Source organism: Bos indicus, chromosome 16, assembly GCF_029378745.1.
Source record: "Bos indicus isolate NIAB-ARS_2022 breed Sahiwal x Tharparkar chromosome 16, NIAB-ARS_B.indTharparkar_mat_pri_1.0, whole genome shotgun sequence".
Classification (NCBI taxonomy): domain Eukaryota; kingdom Metazoa; phylum Chordata; class Mammalia; order Artiodactyla; family Bovidae; genus Bos; species Bos indicus.
The window spans coordinates 58960929-58978979 of record NC_091775.1 but is presented as its reverse complement, the minus strand read 5'-3'; the positions used below and the strand labels follow the sequence as shown (position 1 = coordinate 58978979).

The window sequence follows — 18051 nt, the reverse complement described above, 5'->3', positions numbered from 1 at the left end:
CCAGGCAAGAATACTGGAGTGGGTTGCCATGCCCGCCTCCAGGGGATCTTCCAACCCGGGACTGAACCCAGGTCTCCTGCACACACACACACCCACCAAATGCCCTCCCCAAGCATGTGTGTGTGTATATAGGAGGGGTGTGTGTGTGTGTGTGTGTGTGTGTGTGTGAAGAAGCTGGCATACTTTCACCAGGCACAATTTCTCAGAAGAGTGGGGTGGTGGGTCTCCTCTTCTGTCCCCCTAGTAATGGGCTTCCCTCATTTGGAGCAGACAGCTCCCCCACAGACATCACCCCCCCATTGCCTCTGGTTCCCATGGGTAGGGAGAACTGAGTGCCTCCTTCAGAGCAAAAGCATCTCTGCTATTTCAGTGCTGCCTAATGCAGAGGTGCCCCCACAGGTCAGAGAAGTAGGGCCCTGAGAGTCAGGCTGGGAATCGGGGAGAAACCTCCCCAGTCCTGCCCCAAACCCACGTGCTCAGTGGTTTTGCCCCCCAGCCACCCTGGGCCCCTGCTTTCTCTTCTTTCAGCTCCTCTACTACCCAGGTCTGTCCTTCAGAGAGTGGCTGAAAAAGCATGGGGCTTAGTTACTAAGTAACTCATGAGCCTTGGGCCATGGGGATTCTCTGTGGCCCACATCCTAAGCAGGGCTACATGTCTCATAAAAGATCTCACGTCATCAGTCTGCTTTCCTAGCATCTCAGGCAACCTGGAGCGGCAGGGGGTGGGGGGGGGGCGGTGGTGGAGAGAGGAGCGTGTGGGTTAGGGGAGAGAAAGGAGTGGGACCTGCAGTGGTGCTCAGCGACCAGCATGCTAATGGAGCCGGTGCTGGTTCTGTTTAATTGTACGCATCCTTCCATTGTTCCACCCTGCACATTAAGTGGGAAGGGGACGCCAGACTGCCACAGCCTCGTGATATCCCACCCACACTGGCTTTTATCCCAGGGACTATTTTTGACTGTGAACACAGAGCATTTGAATGCCTTTGGAATCAAATGAATGAATAAATAAACAAATACTCTCTCATGGTTTCCTTAAGCTCTCCCGTGAAATGCTGATTGATTCCTTTATTCCTTTTAGCCCTTGTTATAGGAAAAAAAAAAAATCTTCCTTGCCTCCAGAGGGTTAGCGCCATTAGCTAGGGGTGTGGGTAGAGAGAGAGAGCAGAGAATACATCTAGGCTTGCCTTGTTCATCTTCTTCTCTCCCCCTGGGAGGCTCCTGGCTTCAATTGTTTCCGCTCCCATCTCACAGAAGCCAGAAAAAGGGAGTTTGCTTCTTTCCTTTCCTTGGTAGGGTTCCTCCAGGCACAGAGAGAAAGCATCGCTACCAGTGTGGGTGTGCAATTTGAGGGATGGGAATGGTGGGAGGCCGGTGTGTCTTTTCAATTAAAATGCTTCCAGTTATATCTGACTTAAGATCAGGGAGAAGACAATGGCACCCCACTCCAGTACTCTTGCCTGGAGAGTTCCATGGATGGAGGAGCCTGGTGGGCTACAGTCCATGGGGTCGCTAAGAGTCAGACACGGCTGAGCGACTTCACTTTCACTTTTCACTTTCATGCATTGGAGAAGGAAATGGCAACCCACTCCAGTGTTCTTGCCTGGAGAATCCCAGGGATGGGGGAGGCTGGTGGGCTGCCGTCTATGGGGTCGCACAGAGTCGGACACGACTGAATCGACTTAGCAGCAGCAGCAGCAAGATCATGGAAGCCAGCTTCAAATCTGAAGGAAACTGGAACTCGATGTCTTATGGTTTGAAGAAGAGACACTTTTAGCAGCTGGCGAGTGGATAACATGTTGAGCTCTCCAATGGTCTGGATGCGTGAGCAGGGGTCAGCCTCTCTGCCTCCATCAGACTCAATTATCTCATCCATAAAATGGGAATATGCTCTCCTTTTTGGAAAGGACTACAAGGGTTGAGAAGGAAGCAGCTGGAGTTAGGGTGCCAGGTCCTCCGGTGGTGTTTATCCCCCATCCCTAACCAGGTGGTGTTGGGTGTCCCTGCAGATTCACCTACACGCTTGGGGAGGGCATGTGGCTGCCGCTCAGCAAAAGCTTTGTGATTCCACCTGCTGAACTGGCCATCAACCCATCAGCAAAGTGTAAGACAGACATGACAGTGATGGAAGATGCTGTGGAGGTCCGGTGAGTCCAGCCTCGGGGCCCGAGGCACGCACTGAGTTTGGGAGGCTGGGTGAGAAACTACCCGAAGGTCCCGAGCGCTGGGAGAGGAATCAAGCTGGAAGGAGAAGCTGGCAGGCTGCCTTCCGCTTCCCCAGATGCAGTGCCAAGGTCTACTCTATCTGGGTCAATATTGCACACCGCAAGGCTGATGCACCGAGAGAGGACATAAAATGAGAGTTTGTAAGCACTTCCTACGGCCCCTCAGGACTGACAGGCAATAAAATGTTAATTTCTTTGCCTGAGTTTAGACCTCCTTCTTTGACCAGGTGTTACTGCCTTGGCTTATTTCCCAGAGATGGAGAACGTCTATAATTTGTTAGTTCAAGGCTCCAAGACTGGTTGATCTTTAGTATTTGTAAGAGAGAGTGAGACGTGATCTGGTCGGCCAGACAGGAAAGTGGGATGTGAAGCTACCTGTTGCACCTGGCGTCCCCTGACCTCCTCCCACCTCCTGCCACTTCTTCCCACAGAGAGGAGCTGATGACCTCGTCCTCCTTCGACAGCCTGGAGGTCCTCTTAGACTCGTTTGGACCAGTCCGTGATTGCAGCAAGGACAATGGGGGCTGCAGTAAGAACTTCCGTTGCATCTCAGATCGCAAACTGGATTCGACCGGCTGCGTGGTACGTCTGCCCTGTTGAGCTTGTAATTTCAGAAAGTGGGGCCACAGGATAAGACACAATGAAGATAGAGGTGGAAACATATTGTGAGTAAAACAGAGGGTCGAGAGTGATTCCTCCCTAGCTTTAACTACTGTCTAGTCTATGTTATGAATTTTCTTTTGACAGAGCTAAGGAGCTAATTAGAGGTATTTATGCAGAGCTAATCTAGAGGTATTTATGCAGCACCTACTGTGTGCAACTATCCAAGGAAAATGTCATGAACTGTGTAGCATGGTTCTTTCTTTCTTAATAGTCTTGCACTCTAGTTGATGAGCGATATCCTCAAACAATTTGAGAACTAATTAACTGCTCAATGGTAAAATATTGACTCCAATAGGAAATAGACTGCATTTACTACAATAGGAAATTCTAGAAGATGCCTACCTTTGTTTAGAGTCAAATTACATTGACTGTAATAGGAAATTTTAGAAGATACCTACCTAAGTCCAAAATGATAAAAGAAGTAAGTTATGCCAGGAATGGCAGAGAAACAATAAAAATACATCCCCTTTGAAACTATGGCAATGAACTCTTGCTTCACCAAAGATGGTTTCCTATTTTATTGGTTCTAGTCCATGGGGTCGCAAAGAGTCAGACACGACTGAGTGACTTTCACTTTCACTTCATGGGCTTTGACGATGTATAAGCTGTGTGATGCTATGACATACAAAGACTGGGCTGGAGTGAACTAAGCTCCATGCCATGCCATGGATGTGAAAACTGGTGGACCTGCGTAGGTGAATGGAGGCAGGAGCAGGTGGGCAAGCCTGCTGGTGCCTTTATATTGATCATTTTCTTGCCCATCAACACTATCAGTTTTCAGCCTTCCCTTCTCTTAAGGATGGAATGATGCAGTCCTCACAGAGAGGAAAGGGAATGGGGCAGAGAAGAGAGACAGGAATGCTGTACACAAAGTTGGCATGAAGGAGTGGAAGAGGTGATTAATTGAGACACATTGTTATGCAGTGTTTCCAGGCAGAGCTGGGAGCCTCCAGGTCTAGGGAGGATATAAGCTTCATCTTGCTTCCCAGTCTGGCAGCTGTGCTCTTGTAAAGGGACCCAGAGCAGGGGCAAGCTGGGAGGATGCTGGGCCAATTCCATCCTTCATACCCCCCACTTCCTTGTCTCTGAGCACCTGCTCTGTGCAGGGAGCTGTTCTCCATCAAAGATGTATATGTACTGGGTGCAGAGCCCTGAGACCTCCCCAGTCTTCATAGATTGAGCAGCAGTTGACAGGAGCCTGATTCTCCTGAGAAAGACAGAAAATGAAGAAAAAGGAAAGAGAAAGACCAGAGGGGCAGGGAGGTGGAGGACCTGGCCAGTCCATCAAAAAGAAGAGAAGGCAGAGAAGACTACCAGGAAACAAAGAAAAGTGCTCTTTAGGTCATGTCTCCCAGAAGCAGTCAGTAGTAAGTGGATGTCCCAGGGGTTCCCCAGCTTCCTATTCCACCCTCAGTTGTCTTAAGCAATGAACTTCCCAACTGGCCCCCTCGGGAGACGGTCTCACTGTCTAATGGAGTTCCCAGCCGGGACAGCTGTTGTTGTTTTTTGTTCTTTAGCTATTCAACCTGCATTTCCTCCAGATTTTAACCTTTCCATCCTTGGTGCTCTCTCGGGTGGGTCTTTCTAAGTACTGAAACCCTGCGTGTGCACCTATGTATACATCCCTCCCCTCAAGTGAGTCTGAGCGTGCCCACGCACACACACACGTGCACATGGACCTATTCCCCATCTCTTCCCGCTCCTCTGCCCCTTCTCGGAGCCCCCCAGGGTTTGCCTGTCAGCTGCCTTCTGTTGGTGATCCTAGGCCCTTCCACTTGGCATACTGCCGTGCTGATGTATTTTTGTACCTTTGACTCTGTGATCTGTGAGACAGAACTCACAGGAATAGTTACGATGAATATGCATTTGCTGTAGGGCTGCTGCATTTACAAATCAGAGCCACTGAGAAGTTGCCCAATTACACCGGAGCTTGGCATTAGCGTAAGACTTTGAAGTCAGTGGCCCACGTGGCTCTTGGAGGGAGGAGGGGGCCAGGCCCATTCAAGTGACTGCTTCTCATTGGCCATGAAGCCCAGGATCCCTGAGGCAGGAAGGCTGGGACTTGAAAGGTGACCACATCATAATCCCGTGACCCTACTGAGGACACTGAGCCTGATCTGACTCCACCGAGCAGCAGCACCCTCCTAAAGCCTCGTCATCTTAGCACGGCGGCCCTATGTCATCAGGAGGTGGGCCGGGGACAAGGGCATCAGCTGTAGCACCTGCAGTTTGGGGGGAGAATCGGCTGCCTTCCTCCTCTCCATCCACAGCAACCCTGGCATTCAGTTCTCTGGGCGCTGAACTGAAAGGCTTCCCCAGAAAGGCTTATGCTTATGAAAGGAGAGGAGGCACTCAGAGCTGGCCCTGACGGGATCTGGAAAGGGGACAGAGATGTGGGAAGAGACCATATTCAACCACAAATTTTCATGACTGAATTCAAGCCAGACAGGTGGGGTGGTCCACATTGGCTGCTCAACCTTCCTTCTTTCTAGGAAGGCAGGGCACGTCTCTCTGCTACGCATGGACTCCCACAGGGTTAATTGCTACTCAGTTAATTGCCCTGTTGTTTATATAGTCTCTGGGGACAGGAAACAAATGCCCGTGAAAGGCTCAGCCCTGTATCAGCCTCAGTCCACTCTGTTCCAAAACAAACCACACTCCATGGCAGGATTGCTAAACCCAGGAATGGTTCCCAGAGCAGAGATCCACCCTTTACCACCTCGGACAATGGGTCTTACTGCTTCCCATTGTCCCTATTGTGGCATGGTGGGTGGGAGCAGTGGTAACCACCTGGATAGCACAAAGGTTGGTGCTCTGTTTGGTGGAGCCCCAGGCCGTCCTGCAGAGTCCCTGAGTTAGTGGCCTATGGCTGCTATGACAAATTACCCCAGGTTTGATGGCCTAAAACAATAGCCGTTTTCTTATCTTGGTAGGTGAGAATCCAGTTCTGTGTCACTGGGCTAACACCGGGGTGTGAGCAGGGCTGCGTTCCTTTCTGGAGGCTCCATTCCTGGCCTTGTCCCACTTCCAAAGGTTGCCAGCATTTGGGGACTCATGGTCCCCTTCCACCATCTTTAAATCAGCTTTGTTGCATTTTCCGGACCATTCTTCTGTAGCACCTCTTCTCTTCTGCCCTCCCTCTTCCCCTTTAAGGACTCCTGTGATTCCCTTGGGCTCACTTGGATAATCCAGGATCATCTCCTCATCTCAGGAGCCTTAAAAAGCCCCTTTTGTCACAGGTTCCCGGGACTATGTCACAGACATCCTTGGAGACAGCAGTGGAGACTGGGGCTGCCTTGGTGGGTGGAACACCAGTCTCCTCTCTCCCAGCTTGAACCAGAGCATGTTCCTTATCAAGCCTACCTGTTGAGGCTTAATGTAAGGCTTTATTTGAAAGTTTGAAAATGATTTCCAACACTATAAAACTATAAAAAAACACTATAAAATGGAAAACCTGTGCTCTAATGCTTCTTCCTTATCTTCACACTCATCCTGACAGTGCCCCTCTGCCCCAAATGCCTTCTGCTTCTGGAGGTGTCTGCACATGCGGAGATGAGCAGACTGTGGCCTTGGAAGGAAGAGGTCTGCTGTCCCGCTTCTCGTGTATTGAACACATGACCTTCCTTGCCAGAGCATCGTACTCTAATGAGCTTTGAATTACCCAGTGACCCTGCCGCCCTTCTGTCCACTTGCTGTCCGCAGTGGTTTCCCATGAAATGTGTCATTTCACCTCTACTGGAGCACAGCTGTGCAGAGACCATTACAGATGACCATCTCTCTGTAGGACAGTAAGCAGAAGGGTCTGCCTCAGAGGCTTTCAGAGAAGTAAGGGCAGGATGTTGAAATATAAATTTCATTCCATAATCAAACTTTTCCCCCTTGGGAGAAGTACTGCATGGCTTGGGCTTACATGTCCCCATCAAACAGTGAGGGAAATCATTATGAGAGGAATAAGACTGCTGTGTTGTAAAAAAAAAAAAAAAAAAGCCTATTTTGGGTAGGAATTATAGTTGTGTATCTTATGAATCATCCAGGTAAAGCAAGGCAGGCTCAGCTGCAGAAAAGTGGTTCCTCTTCTCTCAGGGACCCTGAAGACACCCTGTGTCCATCCGTCATATTCATCTGCCAACAGGGCCTTCATCTCATAGTCTGGAACTGAGGTGTGTGTGTCTTAGGCTGAGTGAGATTTGACTAGACTCCCAGGTAATTAATCAACCAAAAAGCATTGGTAGAAACAGAGGGAAAAGACAGAGAAGAAAAGGAGTTGAATGGGGAAAATCATTTTAATCTCATTAGCACATCGTGCTTTAGACCAGTAATAAGTCAAGAAGCCATGAGCATCTCGTGAAAGATGATTAACCTTGTGTATTTTAGGGGTCACTGAAATATGAGCTCATTTATTAGACCCTCTTGATGGGGGAGGGTAGTTGCCATAATAAATGGAGTTTTCTTACTTGAACTGCTAAATGTAACCTATGCACAAAGACGGATTAAGATCTGACCTTGGAGCTCAATCCTGATCAAAAAGTTCTCTTTTTTTCTAAATTAAAAAAAGTTTTTGCTTTTATTTTGACTACGGGGGTCTTCTTTGTGGTGCGCAGGCTTCTCTAGCTGCAGCACAGGGTCTTTCTGTGGTGCACTGCATATGGGATCTTAATTCCCTGACCAGGGATCGAACCTGCATCCCCTTCATTGGAAGCATGGATTCTCAACCACCGGACTACCAAGGAAGTCTCCAGGCAGTTCTCTTTTAAGGAAGAAGTGGAGGGATTGTCCACAAGCCAGGAGAAGAGAGCAGCCAGTCCTTGAAGAGGGAAAATACAAACTCCTCCTGGAGGCAGGATTTCTCTCCTGACAACTTGTCTCTGGCTTTAAGGACTTCTAGGAAAAGGCCATGATTTAGAGCCTATGCTACTGCTGCTAAGTCACTTCAGTCGTGTCTGACTCTGTGCGACCCCATAGACGGCAGCCCACCAGGCTCCCCCGTCCCTGAGATTCTCCAGGCATAAGAGCCTATAGTTGCATTGTATTTACATACAGATTTTTTTTTTCATTTTTTAAAAAATTTATTTATTTTAATTGGAGGCTAATTACAATATACATGCAGATTTTGAGAATCTCAAAATGTGATGACAATAGCACAAAAAATATTCAGGCTAAAACAGAAGCAGATTTATACCATGGGAAACTTGATTGATTAGACTCCTTGGGGATGGAAGTTCTAGTTCAACAAGGGTTAAGAAGGAAACTATTTTTGGTTTCAGCTTTTTATTTTTCTGGAAATCTTTCAAAAATCTTTTACTTTGAACTGCAACCCAAGTAAGTTACAGTGCAGTAAAGATAATTGCATCTTTTTTAGTGATTGAGGATCTTGTCTTGCCTTCATGGTCATTGCTTTGAATGGTTTGCAGTGTTTTGTCCTATAAATATATGTACCCATAATACAGTGTGTGTTTGTGTGTGTGTGTGTGTGAAGAGAAGAGGAGAGAGAGAGAATATCAGACTGAATCTACAAATCCTTAATTGATTTCAGAATGTACTGGAGGAGTTGCTTAAGACAATCAGATAAACAACACATCTGCAGGATTTCTTTATTTTGTTGACACGTTGACTTATTTTTTAGTGATCCCAAGATCCAGGTTTTTTTCACACTTGAGAAGCAGCCTTGCCGAGTTGAAGAGACACAACTGAACTTTGGGGTCAGATAGAACTAGATCCAAATTCTGATTCTGCCATTGTTCACCTCTGTGACTTGAAACAAGTTACCACTTAATCCTTCAGTCTAAGTTTGTTCTTTTATGAAATGAGGGGGGAAAAGTCTAATTGTGTAGTTAGGACTGAAGATAATTTATGTAGATTGTTCTGCACATAGAATTGCTTAATTCCCAATAGCTGTTATTATTATTTTTAGCTTTGCTTAGGAGAAAAGAATATCCAGCTTGGACAAAGCAACTAACTCTGTCTTCTTTCCAAATCTCCTGAGAAAGTGTAAACATCAGGTGGTCCAATTTGGCACAGCGATGGTTATCTGACACCAGGGCCTGGCAAGATGCCCATGTGCTAGGTTTGGGGCATTTTGGAACAAAGCCTGCTCGGGTTTCTTTGGTGACATCTTTGTCAAACATTACACCTGATGGGGCATTCTGAAACAAAGCGGGTGGTTGAGAAGATGGGGAGTCCTGGCTGATGACTGAGACAGCTAGCTGGTACAAGGGTTGAAACCACATGAGGTGGGAATAACAAGAGTACTGGCTTTGTCTCTCTGATGGCTTTTCTCAAGCTTCATAGAAGGAAAAAAAAAGAACTCGTGGCAACCAGTGCAGCCCATTTAATTCCAATCAAATGTCTATGTTTCAGTACCCGCATCCATGCCTGGGCAGCCTCACAGCGGTGAAGCCAGCTCCCTTCTGGTGCCACATCTGGCCTAACAGCTGGGTGGCAAAGAAAATGGATGAGTTGGGGGGCTAACAGAATGTGGGGTGCAATCCTCAGCTGCCTCGTTTGCTTGTTTACCAGCATCTGAAACATCTGGGTTTGCATGGCACGAGGAAGCCCTTGGAAGCATCTTTAAATGCTGTCACCTTCCAGCACTCCAGCTGGCTTCGTGGGGAGAGAGGGGATGGACCAGGCTGGAAGCCTGGCAGGCCCCTGGTGGCGGGGGGGGGGGGGGGGGGGGGGCATTTGTTTGGGAAATTGCAAAATTAGCGTCAGCAAACAGTGTGATCCTGCTGTGATCTTCAGTTGGGAAGCATGGAGGGCAGGGAGGTGGATTTTCAGGGCCACACCTGTGACAGCTCCAGGCTACTAGGTCAGGATGCTTGGCAATCAGGAGCAGTAGCTAGCCAGGCAGCAGGGCAGGAGGGGCAGTGTTTAACAGGGTTCCACTGAGTTTTTAAAGGCATTTTTTGGTTTGGTTCCAGTTTTGAAGGAGTGTGTTAGCTAGCTGATAGTAGGTCAGATCTAGACAGACCTGCCCAGCTCTGCCCCATACAGACTGCTGGACCCTGGGCAAGTTATCTGTCTCCTTCCATCCTGTTGGAAAGAATCCATTGTAATGCAGACATACAGCCTCTATTGCATAGACAGAGGAAGCAGGTTGGAAAAAAAAAATATCCTTTGGCTTTTAGATGGAGTCCAGTGAGGTGAGAAGTTTATGCATTAATTGGCAATGCTAATAGTTTCCAAGTCTGTTAAATGAGAATAATATGGGCTTCCCAGGCGGTGCTAGTGGTAAAGAATCCACCTGCCAGTGCAGGTAACATAAGAGACACAGGCTCTATCCCTGGGTCAGAAAGATCCCCTGAGGAGGGCATGGCAACCCGCTCCAGTATTCTTGCCTGGAGAATCCCATGGACAGAGGAGCCTGGCAGGCTACAGTCGCAAAGAGTCAGACACAACTCAAGTGACTTAGCACATAACAAAGCAAGAGCTACTAGTAAGTGTTCAGTTTACGGTGACTGTTGCATGAGAGCCTGATGTGGCTGTGAGGTGATGACGGAGCAACCAAGTCATGGACTCCACAGCCAGCCAGCCAGGGTTTTAGGATGGTCCTCTTGTGATCAGCCGTGTGACATTAGGAAGGTTAAGCTTTCTGTGCCCCAGTGTCTTCACATGTAAATTGAGGATGATCAGCCTGCTTACCTTATGAGATGCTGTGAGGCTTATATAAGTAAGATGTAGGAATGTTGGCCACTGCCTGGCTTACCATGGGTGCCTTGTGAGCCTTCCTACTGCTCCCCAAGCCTCCCTGTCCTCCCTGAGACCTGACCAGTTATCTCTTCCTGGATCACCTCCTTTGCTGTCATTCTTGAGACATTTATGGAGGACATGGCAGTGTAGAAAAAGCTAAATGTTTTACCCTGAGTGTCCAGGGAACTGGGATAAAGCCCAAACCCAAGTGTGGCCCCTGTGGGTCCTTGAGGTCACGCCCTTGACTGTGCATCTTCCCCAGGGCATCCTCGAGGCAGGACCATCACAAGAAGAGCCATCAAACCTCCCTTCAAGGTCATGGAGAAGGTCCACTTCCTTCTTCCAGCTCGCAGCCCTGACTCAGTCCACTTTCTCCAACACCGCCATCCATCACCAACATTGACAAAGTGCTTTGAAACATAAAAAATAAAGTCCTATCAATCCAAAGTCCAAACAGCAGCACTCCCTGCCCCTTGCCCAAAGGAATCCCTGCAAATGCATTTTAGTTCCGGCCCATCCAGCTTCCACTCTCCTGCCAGCCTAAGGCCCAGCTGGGAGGCCGGGGCACCTCGGCGCTGTCTTGCCACCGTGCTCCCTTCCAGCCTGCTTGGAGGGATCAGCTTTAATGCAGATGTGTGTGATCTGTGCCCAGGGAGAAGCAGCGAGAGGTCCCTTGCTTTTACAGGGAGTCCAGCTTAGTGGGAAATTCGTGCACGACTTACCAGTGTTGACGGCTTCAAGTCTGAGTGCTAAAAATAGGCATCAGTGGCTACACTCTGGTTCCCAGAGAACCCCGGCCCCTGGCTCACCCACCTGTGTGGATGCTTTCTGATTGTGCCAGTGTCCCTCCGGACTCAGCCCCATGAAGGACAGCTCCGGCTGCTACGACCGCCACATTGGGGTGGACTGCTCTGATGGCTTCAACGGGGGCTGTGAGCAGCTGTGTCTGCAGCAGATGGCGCCCTTCCCGGATGACCCTGCCGTGTACAACATCCTCATGTTCTGTGGGTGAGTTGAGCTGCCCTCAAGGCCAACCTACTGGTGGGGATGTGGGACTTTCAGAAAAGTAGATCACAGAGAACTGGTCGACCTAGGCCAGCCCTTAGGTCTGAGGAAACTGCCTTCAGGACTGGAAGAGGAGCATTTTTAGAGTCAGAGTTGGGAGGACCCTCAGGGAGTCTCATGTCAGTACTGACAGACAATGAGGGAAAAACCCCTAAGTCATTGCCAGCTTACACTAGAATTTCCAAACTGTGTTTTGTGGTGCTGTGTTAATTGCTTTGTGACAATAGGATGCTGTGGTCCAAAAGCCTGGGGAAGATTATGTAAAGCTAATCACGTATCAAAGAAGGGACGAGGCGGGAGTGCAGGCATGGTTAAATTCTGCCGCTGAAGTCCCAGCATTTGGTGCAGCCATACTCCCTCAGACGTAGACGATCTTCAGTGTAAAGAGCCATTTCCCATGGAGCGGCTTGGTCCCGTCATTTGTTCTAAGGCTCGCCCCATGAGGGCAGGCGATGCCACACCATTTTACAGTTGATAAAAATAAGTAATGCACCTGTGAGGTTGAGACCCTCAAGACTGGGGAGTTGCTAAGTGGGAAGATGAGCACTAGAATTCAGGCCCTCTCTGGTTTTTCAAAAATTCTGCAGTTCCCTCAAAATTTAAATTTATACCACTGACTGGAATTATATTTAAAAATATTTTCATGGTGTATTTATAAAGTAAGTAAAGATTTGGCCTGTTCTTCTGCAGCCGTGGTTTCCTCCTCCTCTTCCTCCAGCTCACCTCCCCCACCTCGTTCCCTGTCTCTCCTCTCCTGCCTGTCAGGGAGAGCACTGATTTTATGCCATATACCCTGTTGGCCACAGGGCTGCAAAGATGAAGGACATGTAGTTCTTGTCCTCAAGGATCTCACAATTCAATAGGCTTGCAATGCAAATCAGTGTTTATAGGAATAAAGCTATGCTGGATTGTTGCTAAAAGCCAGTGCCTGCCTTGAATAATAATCATGAGAACATTATTCAGCGGACTAGTAATGTTATTTTATTGTATTTCATTTTATTTTCTTTCTTTGCAATTGAGCAATATTCCTGTTTAGTTTTTTTTTTTTTTTTTTGTAAAATCCCATTCCATAAATGGAAGCTTGATCTCTATTTTAATGCCTCTATAATGGTATCATTATGATTGACCCACTTCAATTAATGAAGTAAATGTAGCCAAAGTTGCATCACACTCATTTATTTAACAAACGTGTCTGAACACCCACTCTGTGCAGACAAACGAGTTAAGTGTCACGTGTAGGAGACAGAGCAGGATGTGAGGTCTGTTCTCCTCCCTCTCAGAGGAGTTTACAGTGGGACACACAGCCAGGGCAACAGAGGATGGGATGGTTGGATGGCATCACTGACTCAATGGACATGAGTTGGAGCCAGCTCGGGGAGATAGTGAAGGACAGGGAAGCCTGGCAGGCTGCAGTCCATGGGGCTGCACGGAATCAGACATGACTGGCCAGCTGAACAGCAATGTGCAGCCATGAGCACAAAGAATGGTGGAGCTGGGGCAGGGGGAGGGCAAGTTGTCGAGATGCTCAGGGTGGACTGAGAGGGAACCTTCATTCCTTTGTGGGTCTCAAGTCAAGTCTGTTGCTTAGACCATGCAGTAGGTCCCTAACTGGACTTTTCTTTCCTATTTCATCAGGATTTGGTACACATGTATATTTAGCACTCTCCAAGCCACTATATATATAGCCTGCCAGAAGAAGTCCTTGATTTGAGGTTCTTTAGGAAGACCAAATCACATGCGCTTGTAATTAAAGCGCTCTGCTTACACCTGTTCACGCGATATATAAATGGTAAATAGAGGCTGCAACAACGTTGCCTTAACATAGGCTCCATTTGTACCTCTGCTAATGAGGATAGCAACATTTAATGAGCACCTATTAGAAGCTAGGCACCTTCTTTATCTTATGCAAACTTCTCAGTAACCCAACAAAGCAGCTACTGTTTATCCCACTTTTACAGATGTGGAAACTGGAGCTCTTGAGAGGTCAGTCAACTGATTCAAGGTCATTCAGTAAAGGGCAGCAGTATTGCCGTGATAAAATTGCTTCTCAGCACTTAAAACTGTGATTATTTGTTCCTCTCTTTAGAACAGAGGTCTTTATCTTACTGCAACATTTACTGTAGATAGCAATAAATGATGTGTTTTAATGTCATGAATATCTATAAATTCTAAATTTGGAATGCTTCTAAGGAGAGACCCAAATTAAATCAATATGCTTTTAAAATGACAGCTTTATCAAAATATTTCTTACTTGAAGGAACAAATTATGTTCTTCTCACTAGAACTACAAGTAGAGCCCCATTAATGACTTATGGGTCATTGACCCATGTTTACCAACATTAGTATTGCTCTTCCATTAAAGTAACTGCACATGCTTAATGGGGAGGACGCCCAGGAGGTGTCCACACAGCATGTCCTAGTAACTATTTCGTTCAGGAAGGCTACTCTGAATGAAGGGGAGTTAATACAGGTTGATCTTGCGTTTGGACACGTTCAAACAGAACACAGCTGCAAGATGATCAATCTTTTTAATTTCTTAGTTGACTTGTCACAGGACCAGATTAGAAGGTTATTAATTTGTTAAGTGTCATTCTTTTTGCTGCCTAATTACCCTCCAAACAAATGCAGGGTCTGACCATATAGATTGTTCTGGAGAAAGGCTCTAGAACATCTTGGATTTAAATGTGTCTACTCACATGGTAAAACAACTATACTCCAATTAAAAAAAAAAAAAAGGTTTCCAAGGAGTGAGTAATAAATATGTTAATTCATTTATAAGCTTATCTCCAGTGTTTCTTACCGTATCTGGGAAATCATACATATAGAGGAGAGAGAACTGCAGAGCTCTGGAAAGCACTTATCTGCGAAGGAAAGGTGAGAGGTTCTGTATGATCACATAATGCAAGGAGACTCCATTTATAGACCTAAGAAACTGAGTTATAAAGGGGACAAAATCAATTCAGGATACTCATAATCTTTGGCTATCCAACACTCTTCTGAAGGCATCTTTTTTCCCCCAACCTAGGAGTTGGCTGCATGGCTTATTGATGGAGTAACTTCTTATCTTGAGTTTTCCACTATGCTAGATGCATCGAGGATTACAAGCTTGGTGTGGACGGACGCTCTTGCCAACTCATCACGGAGACATGCCCAGAGGGAGGTGACTGTGGGGAAAGCAGAGAGCTTCCCATGAACCAGACCCTCTTTGGGGAGATGTTCTTTGGTTACAATAACCATTCCAAGGAAGTGGCGGCTGGACAGGTGCTGAAAGGAACATTCAGGTGAACCCCACATCCATAGAGCTGGTTATTCAGGGCTGTTGATGAATCTTGTCCCTGATGGGCCATAAAGCCAGCATAAAGTCTTGTATCTTGGATCCACGTAAATGCAACCCTAAAAGGATAGGTTAATTCTGCCCCCTGGTCTTTTCTAGGTTTATACTCCTTCTTCCAGAACCCAAGAACCATGAACAGTAAAGTGTTAAGTAAATTTTTACCTTGTCCAGGCAGGGACTGTAAGATTTTCCATGGAAGCCACCACAAAGTGCCCAGGTTCTGTCATCACTCTGAGTCTTGGCATGTGAGTCAATCTAGAATAAGTCCCCATTTTGGTCCAAGAATCCCCGAGGGACCCTGAGATCCTTACAGGGAATATTCAAGGTCCTGCCTTTTCCAACTACAGAGAGTGTGGGTTTTCTTCATATACTTTGACCCAAACAATATATCGCAATAAATTGAATGCAGAGGTGAGAATTCAGCTGTTTTCTATAAAGTCAGACATTTAAAAAATTTGCAAAAAATGTAAAGTATTGCCACTTGTCATCATTATTCAAAACAAGTTAATATTAAATGGGTTTATTACTATCATTTAAAATGGATCAATAGGATTTTAAAATTTTTCTTTCATTTTATAATATGAAATTGATAAATGGTAAGTGTTGATAGATATACAAAAAAAACCTACTTGGAGTATTCAGTTATTTTTTAAGAGTAAAAAGGATCCGGAGAACAAAATGTCTCAAACCACTGACTTAGACTGTTTCTAGGAAATTCTCCATTTGAGCCCTGTCCTTCATCTAGCTTAGGTTATTTGAGTACATCTTCCTCAGAACCCATGCATTTCAGGTAAAGATGATGATGAAAGTGTTATAATATGGACCAGCAATTGATAGCAAGCTGGGTCTGGGTTCTTACAAGAAAAAAACCTATAGTCAATTTTCGAGCTAGTTCTTAGAGTCAGCCGCATTTTCTGTTACAGACAGTAGACTTTATAAAATTTCTCCTCTTATCCTGGGACCTCGTTTGCCAATGGCAAGCAGTGAGGTCTCATGGGAAATATTGTGGTGGCTGCATTTGCTCTGTGGAGAGGGGCTCAGGGAGTAAGAACTGGAAGGGAGGGAAGAATATTCTCTGTCTTGTAAGTAGACCTTTTCAGCAGGTTTGTTTCTCATCTCCCCCAGCCCTCACCTTACTTCTCGCACTCGAATCTTACTTGAGACATGTACACTGAGTGGGGTTCACCACGAGGGGAATATTTGGTCCACCGTGGGATGAGATACAGCTCCCCCACTGACGACTGGGGCTCACCTGAATACTCAGAGATGAAAGTCTGCCTCTGTTTTCAGGCAAAACAACTTTGCTCGAGGTTTAGACCAGCAACTGCCAGACGGTCTTGTGGTGGCCACTGTCCCCCTGGAGAATCAGTGCCTGGAGGAAATCTCGGAGCCCACCCCAGACCCCGACTTCCTGACTGGTGAGTGTACCATGCACCTTACTTAACTGGCAGAAGCAAGCAGCTCCCTGTGACCTTAGGAGCTCAAGAGTCTTGACCTTGCTTATCTTGGTTTCAAAGCCTGTGATTTCCTTGATACATGCTAAAAGCTCAGTCCTAAAACAACATCAGCAGGATTATTTGTCAGTAAAACAGCCAATATTATTACATAATTATCTGCAAAATGGCCATAATAATACCTTTCCCTGCTAGCTTTATTGGGATGCTTTGAAAACAAATGAGATAATAGATATGTAAGAGTGAAGAGTTCTCAATGGATTAGAGGAAGTGACCGGGTCAAGAGTAGAGGTAGAAAGAAGGTGGATGGCTTCCAGGCTGAATGTCTGTCATGTGGATGGCTGTGTTTCCCTGACAAGCGCCTAGAGAGCAGTGTGAGGGAATAGAAAGTGATAGAGCTTTGTTGTCAAACGACCCTGAGTCTGACTGTCAGATGAGTCCTAGCTCTGCTACATTCCAGCTGTGTGACAGTAGACAGCACAGTCTCTTGGGGTATTATGGCCCCCGTTGTAAGATGGAGATCATGGCACCTGTTCCTCAATGTTGTTTTGAGCCCAGTGGCACTCCTCTCCTGGGCTCATTATGGATGAAGTTATGAGGTGCTTGGGAGAGGTGGGCATACCTGGGGATGCTTCTCCATTCTGTGCCACTGAAGACCCCAGTGAGTGCTTCCTGGACCAAAGAAGACACTTCAGAGGTTTCCAGAGACCCATACGACGCAGCCATCTGGGAACTCGGCGTCACTTACTAGAAGACTGGACACGAGCTCGTCTGCTGTCAGCTTTGGTCATTTCTCCATGCTCCTCTTCCTTCTCCATTCTATGTCTTCCTTATTCTAGACCTTTATCCCTTTTATTACCCCCTTTTCTGAAGAATGGCTTGAACTGAATGTGAGCCTTTTTCAGATATCATGTCTGAAACATTCCTTTAGACTGGAATGGGATTAAAAGCAGGTCCATCTGAGGTAGCATAGCGCAGTGATTACTAGCTCAGCCTCTGGAGCCTGACAGCAGTTCTCAGCTCTTCACTGGCTGTACAATCTGGGACAAGTTACTTACCTTCTCTGTGCCTCAGTTTTTTTTACCTGTAAAAAAGGGGTGTTATAACATTGCCTTTCTGATAGGATTAGTGTAAAGAACAAATATTTGTAAGGTTTTTAGAGCAGTTCCTGATGCATAGTGAGATGAATGTTTAGTAAATAAACAAATATACCAAAGGAGATAAATAAATAAATAAATATACCAAAGGAGAAAGAAAATATGGACACTCAAGCTCCCAAATTGTGTCTCCCTTATAGCAGAAGGAAAAAGAACAAGAGAGAAAACAATTAGATATTTTCTGTACTGGAAATAAATATAAATAACCTGCCTTCTAAAATATTGCACACATGCACATGTGCCTGCACACACACACACACACACACACACACCTCTGAAAAAATTAAAGTGCACCTCTGGGTGTATTACTGCAGCCTACATTGCTAGTGTTTGGCAATCTGGTTTTCTTGTTTCCATGTCATTTGCTGAGAAACACTTCCTGAGCGTGTGTAAAATGCCTTGTAAAGGAGGTGTGAGATGGCACACAGAAGCGGGACAGGCTCCACACCACCGCTAAACCACCTGGC

General features: G+C 46.5%; 1 protein-coding gene across 2 annotated transcripts in view; it reads left to right on the top strand.

The window, feature by feature from the left end:
* ASTN1 (astrotactin 1) overlaps positions 1-18051 on the top strand; it is a 356269-nt gene that overhangs the window by 238463 nt on the left and 99755 nt on the right. For both annotated transcript variants that reach the window (XM_070768489.1, XM_070768488.1), the window contains 5 exons: positions 2007-2144; positions 2654-2804; positions 11416-11582; positions 14726-14920; positions 16264-16391. In XM_070768489.1, the coding sequence (XP_070624590.1) occupies positions 2007-2144; positions 2654-2804; positions 11416-11582; positions 14726-14920; positions 16264-16391 (779 nt within the window). The remainder of the gene's footprint in view (positions 1-2006; positions 2145-2653; positions 2805-11415; positions 11583-14725; positions 14921-16263; positions 16392-18051) is intronic.